Raw genomic sequence first — 12,516 nt, 5'->3', positions numbered from 1 at the left:
GCGGGGACAAAAGAGGTGGAAATAGACATGCGACGACGGGCGAGGGATTCTAAAAGAAAGGGGCGCAGCAGGTGGTGTAGAGAGTCAGGTGAGGAGAAATAATTCACTTGGATTGCGTGCATACGGCTACAGCAACACAGGAATAACCGGCGATCAGTGAATAGTCACCCGTCCGACAGTGGCCGAAGTCAGGGTAGCTGATGATGATTATGCAAGCTCTACAATTCTACTATATTCTCAACACTTAGAGCAGGTGCTGTGCAGGTAATTATATCCTATTGATCTCTGAAAAATACTTGCAATGATGTCTCGCAAATTCCGTTAAACCACGTATGTCAAGCCGAGGTATATTTGCACTACTGAGCAACCAAACACTTCCTGCCAAGCTGCTCCGAATGTTACACAACCTGCCCCTGAGTCGGGGCGGATTTGCCGCGGTGTCCGCGTCGAACTGCATAAGTTCAACATACGTAGGTGGAGTTCATTTTTTTAAACTACACGTGCATGGGATCACGCGAGCGCATAACCTTCGAGGCTTTCGCATTATTCAAAACCCGTGTCTTTCCTTTTCCTGTTCGCTCTCGCCTTTCTATTCTCGCTCTAAGAGACTCAACATTCTTTCTTTCAAGGGATTAACTTCATTCCGTGGAAGTATCCCGATATTTATGTAAATGCAGTCAAGTTCAGCGTTCTGTGATGAAATTGTGAGATATGAGCTATACTGGCATGCACAAGTTGATGGGAACAGCCTAAACCTCTGATACCTTGCAAAAATTTCATGTTATAATTTATCCTGCGCTCACAATGAACAGTTAGAGCTGCCACAGAAAATCAATAGGCCGCGTCTGTGAAAACACTGTGAGGCATCCGTGGAATGTCGATCAGAGTACTTTATGAACATGTTATTAATTGTCCATGAAGGGCTACCGATGCGTAGCAAAAATTTGCTTCCGAAGTTTGTCCTGTGCTCACAATGGATAATTAAGACTCATATAAAAAAGCCAATAGTGTGCGTCTTCAAAATAAATAGAAAAAAATATATGCAAAAAAAAAATCGTTTACAAAATATTTCTAGGATTCGCCAAAATCTATCGGCATGATGATGCGTGCTCTTTTCGTGTCATCCACTTCGACCTTTTCGTTGTTGTCTTTTTTTTTTTTAATATTGTTTCTAAAGACGACCGTTGTAACCTGAATAGAATACAACGTCATCCAGGTCGTCGAATGGAAGAAAACGCGGTAGTTAAGGAAAAAGATAGGCACAATAAAATTCTTTGGCTGCTGCGGTAACTTCCGTTTAACTTCCGGTACACGCCTTGAAATATCCGAGTTACTTCGCTTTTGTACGATGGACATAGTGGATAGGCTTAAAGACACAGGTGTCCATATAAGATATTGATATCGGTGGCAGAAGGCATGCTCAAAAATCATCGCACCAAAAAAGAAGCAGGCAGCCAGGATGAAGCTAGAAAAAAAGCAAAATACAGTCGTGATTCCATAATTCACAAAAAATCGCACAATTTGAAGGGAATTGCTGCTCGGGTGAAAACAAAGGTGGTTTTTCCCGTAGCGGACAATATTGGTAAAATTGTGCAAAATAATAACCTACCCAGAAAGGAACACCCAAGGATGTAAAAAGAAACAAAAACAAAAAAAAAACTGCGCTCGCATGCAAACAAATCATTTGCGTGTAGGATTCCGTTGACATGCGGAAAGACTCACGCTGGTCAAAGGAGATGCTGTTTAACTGATAGGATCCATGAGTACAAGAAATATTTAGAGGGGAAAAGGGACGGGAATCTTGTCGAGCAGGACTGTAAATGAGAAGCGTGGATCCAAAGGACGCAAGCCTAGACCAAATAGCAAGAGAAATTATTGAGGCACTAAACATAGCAGATTGCAAAGGAACATGCGTGAGCAGCACTTCCCTAACAGTTCAAGCGAAGGAAAGGGCCTTTTAGAAGGAAGAGGGTGACGATTTAGGGACGGGTCTGTTCGTCGACTTTTTATCAGCTGCTGTGTATAACAGGAAACGCTTCATGAATAAAAACTCAGCTGCTGTGTATAAAAGGAAACGCTTCATGAATAAAAACTCAGCTGTCAGTGCAATGTCTCTTCCTATCTGTTCTAGCGAAAGCGTAAAGCATAGCGTGCTGTGCGATGTTAAAGAAGCCCACGTAGTCGGAATATTCGGAGCCCTCCACTCGGCTTCCCTCATAGCCTGAGTCGGTCTGGGACATTGTACCACACAAACCAAACCATATACAGCGGGGGAAACCATAAACAGTTCAAAATAACGTGCCATCTTCGTTTCCCGGGAGGTCATCAGTTCTTTCCTTTCCCAACTAAAGTTTTCCCTGCAAGCTGAGAATTCAAAACGCCTTTAAGACAGAGCGAAGGATGCGTATCACCTTAGCGGATAACCACCGTCAAACTACCAATTAGTTAAAGGGGTGCGCATGCCAGGCATGACTCTGACATGCGCCCTGTAAGCACAGCGGAAATATGGAAACTTGAAAGAGGCATTAAATTAAAAATACATACATATATATCTATATATACAAGCGAAAGCTCGGCCAATGAGTAAGCTCCTCCATAACGAGACTGACACACGAGTGAAGTGAATGGTGGTAGTCCAACCCTTATCCAGTTTGAATATTAAATAACGGTGTGTAAGCGCATTAGCATGCAACCTCGCTCAGACCTCCACCGACCACCTCTAGGAGTAGAATCACGTAGGGCATCTCAACACCACAAATCTCCAACGATGCAGAGCGACGCAGCAGGTCACAGAGTAAGAAAACAAAATATCGGGTAGACGTGCCAAAACTTTGGAAAGTCACACCATTCGAAGCCCACAATCTGGAGCAGCATACGGTGTGCGTTCTAAGATCGTCGCAGCGCTGATGTCGATGTCACGCTCTGTCGCCGACGGCATGACTTTTTGCGCAATTATAGCGTGTTGCTATACTGGGATTCCTGCTGTCGAACATAAACCAACGAGCGTGGGCCACCGCTCCCGACAGAGAAATCGGCAGCCTGTTTGACAACCGACAAATGATCAACGCTCAGTTTCAGCAAGACGGACTCTGTTCCTAACGAGGACTAATCCCACCATGGGTTCGAGCCAGTCGACCACGCGAGAACTGTGATCTGTGCCACGCTGGGGAAAATCGGGTAACTGTCGCAAGGCCATATATCCCCGCGACTCTTTCTTTTCACATTTCACGAAGTCAACAAAACGGAACGACATTTGAAAGGCTTGAAGACTGCACAGTTTTGCTATAGGTGAAAATCCATATGGGAGACACAAGGAATCCTGCGATCCGGCTCTCCACCTCTTATTGTGACCCATCATTCTGTCTTATCGCAGCTTGCTTCGAGGCAAGCGAGTAATCGTCACCTTACGGATTCTTGAAGCTGCAGATTAGATGGTCGATGAAATATACAAAGTGAGAAGACTACAGTTCGTGGAGAGCATTCTTTTGAAAAGCCGATATGCACAGAAAAGGTGGGTAACAAGATGCTGCCTCATCGACTGATTTTGCCACAGTCCGCAAACATAATGCAACCGGCCAGGCAGAAGCAGGCGACGAACATCGCCTACTCTACCGAGCCAAAGACTGGGGCAGTCAGGAGTCTGCGCGTACGGAAACGGCCACCTTCATCTACTCCTAATAAAGTGCATTCCGATATGCTGTGTTCGGTTCTTTGCGAATTGCCTGAGAATTGCCTGCTTCAAGAAAAATGCCGATTCTATACATTGCTTCAGCGCTGACCTCATTACCTCTCCTTTAAGTACGTCCCTTTCTTTGATTTTTTTCCCCTAATGCCTTTCACAGGCAGAGATGCATGTTTTTTCTCCATAATGTAGGTATATTTTTCTTCTCTCTCTCTCAAACACACACACTAATTTCTGCTCTTCCTCAGGCAGAAACGTAGTCTTAATTATCTTGCAAAGTGAGGCGTGGGATAAAAAGACCTTCAGTGTGTCGAAACTTCTTCGACCGCGCCCGACACTGTGATGACTCTTCTTTAGGCAATCATCGGTATACGGCAACCACGAGAGAGCTCTTCCTGTTTAAGGTATGAAACGCGGACTGGTTCAAGGAACGATTCCAAAAGCTCTCGCAGTTTCTTGTCAAAAAAGTATTTGAGAATATCGGCTCCTCCTCCGCATCACTCTCGTGTGACCTGCCTGACAAAAATATTCAAAAAAAGAACTTCATGCAATTGATCAACTGGCTTTTTAACGATGGCCGTTGCGATTTGTTGTTTTGAACAAAGCTCACTTCGGCGTTTGTTTCCCGAGAAACGTGATTGCATTCACGGAGCCGCAGAAACGAGATAACAGTAAACTGAAATTTGATCAAATCGTCATCATCACTATCCCTTTTGTGTACACAGCAGCACCAAAGATCTACCTATACTAATCTCCAGTTAATCCTGCTCTGCGCAGTGGCGCCGACCATATTGTCACGAAGACAGGGATTTGTGGGTATCGGCAACAGGGGCAGATACACACAGTCAAGAGAGAGGTTCCCGAGAAACGGTAGCACGAAGACACAAGCTCAAGAGTCCACAGGGGTTAACTAGCCGAAGCGCGCGAGAGTCTCCAACTTCTTTGTCGTTCAAGCGCTACCTCGAACCGTCAGGTGGCATTATTCCCCCCCCCCCCCCCCCCCCCTCAAAAGAAAAAAACCGCAAGCTCACAGAAAAAAAAAAACTGCTCCGGATGGCAAATATGACTTTCAGCGGGTAAAATACGGCTTCATGCGAAGCACATGCACCAGGTCAGACGAGCACTGACGACTAGAACTCGGTACAGTTCCGTCTGGAATAACCTCGTACGTAACTTCTGAGAGGCGACGCAACACTCTGTAGGGTCCGAAGTAACGATTGAGAAGTTTTTCTGACAGGCCTGGGCGCCGGACAGGTGTCCACACCCAGACTTTGTCACCAGGCTGGAACACGACATAGCGATGGCGGTCGTTATATCGGCGTGCATCTGTTGCTTGCTGTTTTGTAATGTGATTACGGGCGAGTTGGTGAGCTTGCTCAGCGTAGTTGGTGAATTCTTCTGCGTCAGCGGTAAGCAGCTGGTCGTCAGCCGCACATGGCAGCATAGCGTCGAGCATGGTCTGTACATCGCGTCCGTATACTAGGCGAAACGGAGTGAATCGAGTTGTTTCTTGAACGGCCGTGTTATATGCAAATGTGACATAAGGCAATATCTCGTCCATGTTTTATGCCGGACATCGACATACATGGCGAGCATGTCCGCTATTGTTTTGTTTAGTCGCTCAGTAAGGCCATTAGACTGAGGATGGTAAGCAGTAGTCTTTCGGTGATGTGTCTGGCTTAGTTGGAAAACTTCTTCAAGAAGACGCGCTGTAAATGCCTTGCCACGATCAGTAATGACGTATGAAGGGGCGCCATGGCGGAGGACAATCTGCGTAGTGAAAAATTGTGCCACTTCGGAGGATGTTGCACGTGGCACCGCCATAGTTTCCGCGTAACGTGTCAGATAATCTGTAGCCACGATAATCCACTTATTGCCAGCTGACGATAGAGGAAAAGGGCCAAGAAAGTCCATACCAATTTGGTCGAATGGTACTAGCGGTGGGGGAATAGGCTGCAGGAAACCCGCTGGCTTAAATGGCGGTGTCTTTCGTCGCTGGCACTCGCGGCAACCTCTAACATATCGATGAACGGTGGCGGTAAGTTTGGGCCAGTAGTAGGCCTGGCGCACTCTGGTAAGAGTGCGTGCAAAGCCCAAGTGTCCAGCGGTGGGTTTATCATGGCAAGCATGAAGGATTTCATCGCGGAGATCTGCAGGGATGACTAGAAGATAGGCTCGGTCACTGTTGCCGGCGCTTTTCTTGTAGAGGATTCCGTCGCGCATACAGAAGGATGACAAGTTCTTAGCAAACAGTCGAGATACTGTAGAATCGAAAATATTACACAACATTTCCTGATTCCCACGGGGTTCGACAGTATTTAGATCGTTTCCCTGATGATGGTCACGTGACTTTCACATCACTGCGACGTCCAGCCAAGGTATTGTCAATAGTTACATACCCTGGTGATCAAAAGTAACGAAGGGCACTGCCCTGTTAACGCGCCTATGTTCTGTTCACGTACTCTTTAGACTTCAAATACTACACCGACGGGATATTGTAGCGAAGTGGAGTTCATTCCTCGCCATGCAGGCGGCGAGTTCGCTTATTAGCTCGCAGTTTTCTACCAGGCCGGTTAGAGCCCCCAAACCAGTCCCTTGAGGCCAGACACAGCTGCAACAAGAGAACATATTACGTCAGACACAACTCGACGCTAGCGGTGTGTGTGTGTGTGTGTGAGGGGGGTGCTAACTCGACCCAAGCGGAAGCGGAACCTAATCCCGAGGGACGAATTGGGATTATTATTAAACGACGACGCGGTGGGAACTGATTCTGTTTAAAGGCTAGCCCGTGTGTTCTGGCCGCGCTGCCAAGCTCTCTCTCTCTCTCTCTATCTGTTAAATACTGGCCTATGTATGAATCAGCATCGCTTGGAAGCCGTCCGAGATGGCGAGCATCAATTACGGCGGCCGTTCCTGTCCGACTGGCCAACAATTATGCGCCTCGAGGAGGCTCGCGTGCCCGCTTCCACGCGGGTTTTCCACTAATCGGCAGGACCAGCGTGCGATCAAATCGAAACGCTAATGACGTCCCATTACTGGGTTCCTTTTTCGCTTTCTCTCTGTTCGTGCGCCGTCTCAAAGGGTTGATACGCAGCGTGATCACACGTCGGATCCTTTCTCCGTGCGCCTCCTCAACTTTGTCTGCATGTGACGGCTAGCTGCGCTTTCTCCCCTCAATTTTACTAACCGGTCAGGGTCGTTTAGCATACCCCATACTGTAGGATTAGGAACATCATAACAAGATTATCTTGAGCATGGAGCAAGGCTGCCTCATTTAACGCATTCAGCCAATTGTTTCATGTATACATATGCGATTTAAATCCTGGATTCTCATAACCTGAAACCATTTTAGAGATACGATATAAATGCACGAGACATTCGCTTGCCCCTGATGTATGAAATTGGAGTCGGCTTAAGAATATAGCTACGAATTCTTTTTTGCGTTTTAGACATACAAAAAGTCACAGACCGCCAATTAAAGGATATAAGACCACCTCCACAGTAGTCGCAAGCAAGAAAATCATTAACGTGAACCCGACATTGCCAGCAGTAGTTTATAACACTTTACCTCGAACCACAAACTAAGGTTAAAAGAAACAAAGAATTCTGTTATCTGGAAATAAACCACGTTGCTTTGCATCGTTTGTCATTTTGTAGATACTATTACGTGGAAACAAAGGGCCAGACAAGAAGCGAGCTGGAAACATTGTACCAATCGTTCAAGTAAGCATGCGCACATATGCGAGTTTGCTACAAATTTTTAGACGACAATTTTGCTGTAAGAGGCTGCACTCAGAGAATGACCACCTAGACGAAGGCGTGTCGACCTTAAGAAATATGCAAACCGTTTTAAATACGAAACTACAAAGCAAAAAACAGGGCAATACAAAAAGCAATACAATTCCTTCACTGCCAGTAACGTCCACCTTGCTTGTTGACATCGCCAATAATGTATCTATATCTTGCTTGCTCAGATGGTTTTTTGGTCTTCCCGCGAAACCAAAAGGAAGCACTTGATTCTTTATTGTACATCGCTGACATCAATTGATGCGCGTCAACAGTTCATTCCTATATATTAAGACCTCCTGGTGCAAGGATATCGAAAATGTTTTCGAAACGCAAATGCAGTCATTGTAAGAACAACGCGACAATCACAAAACACGCACGTATTGCGTAGTACGCAATTCGATCGCTGTCACAAAACGGTTTCGTTCTGATGACACGGAGCGATGTCAGGCATCATAATTGCAGGAAAGCCGGCCGTCAAATTTCTCTCTTGGCCATAATGAACGCCAAGACCGGTCAGCATGCCTCACACCATTTAATGACACGTTTTCCTCATTCTCACTCGGTTCCGGGAAACAGCACTTGCGGCTAAATAACTACTCAGCAGTGATAGGTATTAATTATACTGCACTAACAAGCTGCGTGCTCACCGGAAGTTAATGGCTTCTCCAACTAACAGTTTATCCTACCCTTTAAGCGGCCAAACCGTAGTAATAAAGAATTCGAGCGTCCCCGCCCTTCTTTGTGCCCGATCTTGCCGCTCGTCATGTTCTTTCGATTTATGCAAAGCAAAGCCGGAGAAGCCTCAACAAACATAGAAGAGCTTCAAACAACTACCCACGCGAGCTACAACTCGTGTACCCAGTACCGCAACGCCCTCGTGGCGTGAGCTTGCGTGATAGGGCGAAGCCTAGCCTCATTTTCTGTTTTCTTTTGTCAGCCTCAGCTTTATTACACCTGCAGACACTGGAGACGCAACGTGGTTAACCATAATTATCGCCTCTCAGTTGACCTGCATCTCGCGCAGAAGCGCAGCCCTCGACGACAGGACTTCTTTCTATTTGGTGCGCTGCGGTGAAACACACCGCGCCGGGTGACCCACCGCGCGCGCCGCTCGCCGGCCCCAGAGTCAACGACGTTTCTTCTTTACCCTTCATATCTAGACCACCACTCGCTGACTCGACAATTTATTTACGGGAGCTCTCGATAAACCACAGTGGCCGACTATTCCTGCACGCGGCGCAATGCACGCGGTCATCTTCGTTTCTAGAACAAACCAGCTCGAGAGCCAGCGCGCGGCAACCGCAGGAGAAACGCAATCGGTTTCCAGGAAAAAGTTGGCCGTTGAAACCCTTAGTGTAAAATGAAAATACGTCTCAGACACATTTAGCCCGACGAGACCGCTACGTCTGAGAAGAAAGACAAGAGGCAGCGACTCACTGATGTTAAGCGGAGGCATGGTGACGTCTCCCCCTTGCCTCAGGTCCTGGAAATCCCCTCCTGGCCAGTCGTCGGCGGAACGGCAGTGGGCGGTCGGCGGCAGCCTAGCAGGCCTGCCAAAGTTTTTCCTCAACAGCCGCGGAGGCAGCCAGCGCGCCCGCGGCCGCCCGGCCCGGCGCTCCGGCCCAAGCGCTGGTGACGGCGGCGGTAGTGGAGGTGACGGCTCGGCCGTGGCTCTGCCCAGCTGGCGGGGCGCGCACTCATCGGGCAAAGGGGCTATCGCACAGGGCGGCAAGCTCTCTCAACCTCGCCGGGACACCGACACAACGGCACACGTCCGCGCGCGCGAGACGACAGCAAAAGAACCCCGGCGGCGGCAGCCACCGGCGACGTCGAGATGATGAGGCGGTGTCGGCGAGGGGTTCGTCAGCTGAGAGCAAAGCGGAGAGCGGGCAGGAACGCCGCGACGCGACGCTTGCGCGTCGGCACAGCGCAGCAACGGCGGGCGGCTACGCAATGTCCGACGCGGCGGAGAGGGGTGGTCGCACTCCGCAGGTCCTTCTTGCCCTCCGCGACCCTGCCGCAGCGAACTCGAATGAAAGCGCTTGTGCGGTGGGTCCAGGCAGCCAGCTGTGCTGCCGTGCCCCCCTCCCCAACGCGCGAGTGTCGTGGAGGGGAGAGAATGCGGACCAAAAAATATTAAGAGCACCAAAAGCGTACCACCAGGACTGCCGCCGCCGCCGGAAAAAAGCAATGGGGAAGAGAGTGAGAGGATTGGTGCGGGAGAAACTTCCGCCGCCGGTGTGGAGGAAGTCCTCCTCCGCGAGCCGGTGGCGGACCGCGGTACGCACCTCGCCACCGCCTCCTTCCGCTAGCTGCGCATGCGCACCCGAGGTGCCGTGACGTAACTCGCTTTTGGCATGCTGACAGCGATGCCAACCCCACCGAAGCCCTTCAGGCCGTTCGAATCGTTATGCCAGCGGCATTAAAGAAGACACGAAGTCGTAATGGAGCAGTTCTAATTCGTTCTATTCTTTCTGTTCCTATTCTTTTCACTCCCTGCTCCGCGATCAATCCAACTATAGTCGGGCACTCCGGCCATGCATTAAACAAAGGATCACCCCTCATCCCGTTGTTTTCACACTCAATCAAGAGTAGGTCCGCAGCCCCCCTCCACTGCTCGGTAAAAGTAATGTGATTTCGCGCATTTTTATGTCAATTTGTAGAGATAAATTGATGGTAATATTGTTCCCGACTTTCAAGTATGCATTTTTCACAGTGCAGCAAATGCATATTTTTATTGGAACATGAGAGGAATAAAAAGCCCATGTGGCTAAAAACAAAGGGTTTAGGGTCACTTCCAACTCGTAAGTGTCCAGCTCTTATGTGTTGGCTGGTTTTATTTTTCTCAGTCTATGCCTTTCTAATTTTCCAGTTTTTTTTTTTTTTTTTTTTTCGCATATTTGCCCATGTGCTGCGGGAAGCGGCTGGACTTCGCGGCTGGACTGGTGCGTAAAGCCCTTGTGCTCTTCATGAAAGAAAGTAACAAACATTCCTCCACGCAGTGTTTTATTGTCTCTACTAGAGTAATATGGTATCAGGCAACCGGTAACTGCATTTATAGTTCTGTAATAAACAGCCGGGTTTGTTTCACCGCACAACACAAGTTGGTGCGGAAAAGCCGAACCAGAGTAGAGCACCGAGGCGTCGTTGACGTACAAAAGCAAAAAACTTGTAGATTGGCATCTTTCCTCTTTTCGCACCATTCTTCAGAATTGTGCTGCTACTTATATATGGTCCAATCATGCTTATGAGTCATAAAAAGAGAAAGGCGGGAAGGGGCGCTGTATTGCAGACCGTAACGGATGTCTGCGAGCACTGAGGCGTCGACGTAAAAGTGCAAAACCTTTGTTGCAGATTGGTATCTTTCCTCTTTTCGCGCCCTTATTAACAATTGTGCCGATACTTACTATAGACCGGAGCCACCAGATATGGTCTAGTCACGATTACGAGCCAAACTCAACGTAATGCTACCCCGCAACACAACTGGGCTCTACATTATGGTACTTTGCGGTATCTCACGTTTCGTGGCGTACACACAGCAGCAGTAAACTTTCGTGCGCAACCATTGGGAAGGTTCCTTTTGCAGTTTCTTGTTTCCTTGGAATTAAGCCAACTTATTGCCGCTTTTAATAATCGGAGAAGACAAACATGTGAGAAAACTCTTCGAGGGCTTTTAAAATCTTTTTTTCTTTTTACACCTTTCAGGGGTTTTATTCGCAAGGCTAACGATATGACAACGCCGAGGCGAGACAGGGAGTTCTGAACCTTTCAGGGCCAGAGTTTGCTCAAGTACTTGCAGGTTGATCTTAGTACTCGAAAACACCGCTTACAGCCGGTGGTGAAAGCTCTTTTCGAGATTCGGCCGTAGAGGGCAATTTCAAGCCAACAATTTTTGAAAGGCCGTCCTCTTTGGCTGAAAAATACACCGCGTGTCGTAGAGGAGTAATGCGTATAATTCAGTGCGATTAACCGCACTGACACAAGAGCGAGGTAATCAAATTTATTATTAAAACTTTCATGTGGAAGAAGGGTATAAAAGAAAACCGCTGCTTTGGCTCCTACGCCAACATTTGAAGCATTCGTGCCGAAACTAGGCGGGAAGCGTCTTCCGTCATCTGAAGCGCGAAAAAAAAAAATTATTCATTTGCAATATTTCGTAAGTGAAATCATGATGTACAGACCTAGCTACTTAGCCAGGCGCAAGTTTCAACTGCTCAACAAAGAGCTTAACTACATTCGTTATAGTAAACTGTTCAAACTGATTTAAATGGTTTAGAGTCATCAAATGCAAAATTATTGTTAGTGCACGGAAACTCAAGCTGAAGATATCACCTTTATTTGTGTCGGGTGGAGGCGAAATAAATAAGACACCTGCATATGATGTGAAAAGAAAACGCGCGTTCAGTAAAGCGTTTGGTTGCAAATGGCGCATGTTCTGTCGTTTCTCCCTCCTCTGTGTGCCGTCTTTGTTCTGCTTTAATTTTAGCGAAGTGTGCGTTAAGGAAGCCCCTTCGTCGAAAGTAATTCACAGCCTTGTAACTGCAGCTATTATATCCTTTATTTCATTTTCTCCATCTTCCTGTTGTGAGCCTGAGGTGACCACTGAACACGAGATAGTTATCGCGAATGTTCGGTCGTTATAACCAATTCTTATTATTCGTAGAAATGTTCTATTTCCGTCCATTTAGTTATCTCTCGCTTCTATAGTTTTTCGCATTTCCTCTTGGCTTTTGTGTCACTTTAGTATATATATTTTTTGTTCTTGCACGTATTTGTCGCTTTTCTGGCTTCACTTTTCTTGCATGCCTGTAGAGCCTTTTTTCCTAATTTCATTGCCGCAATACTTTTATATGCAACTTCATGTTCCTAGTTGCCTGAAAATTTTGTCATATTTGATTTCTGCTCTTCAATGTTCGTTTTGTATTATATTTTTTTTTGTGTTGAATAGCACTTCTTTTGTCGTATTCACTCTTGAATTTTTATTCTTTGTGTTCTTCCAAAAGAACCCCAACACAAAGGGTCTATAAACGAAGATTGAATGATCG

The 12,516-nt window shown here is 47.2% G+C and overlaps 1 protein-coding gene across 1 annotated transcript in view; it reads right to left on the bottom strand.

Moving 5' to 3' along the window:
* LOC146184933 (uncharacterized) overlaps window positions 1–9,581 on the bottom strand; it is a 91,012-nt gene extending 81,431 nt beyond the window's left edge. Inside the window, exon 1 of the mRNA XM_084605906.1 lies at window positions 8,909–9,581. Coding sequence (XP_084462032.1) covers window positions 8,909–8,927 — 19 coding nt within the window. The 5' untranslated portion in view covers window positions 8,928–9,581. The remainder of the gene's footprint in view (window positions 1–8,908) is intronic.
* Window positions 9,582–12,516: the final 2,935 nt, after the last annotated feature.

The sequence above is a fragment of the Amblyomma maculatum genome, chromosome 6 (genome assembly GCF_055883805.1).
Source record: "Amblyomma maculatum isolate TAMU_Amacu chromosome 6, ASM5588380v1, whole genome shotgun sequence".
In the NCBI taxonomy this organism is placed as follows: Eukaryota; Metazoa; Arthropoda; class Arachnida; order Ixodida; family Ixodidae; genus Amblyomma; species Amblyomma maculatum.
This window is presented reverse-complemented; position numbering and strand designations above follow the sequence as displayed.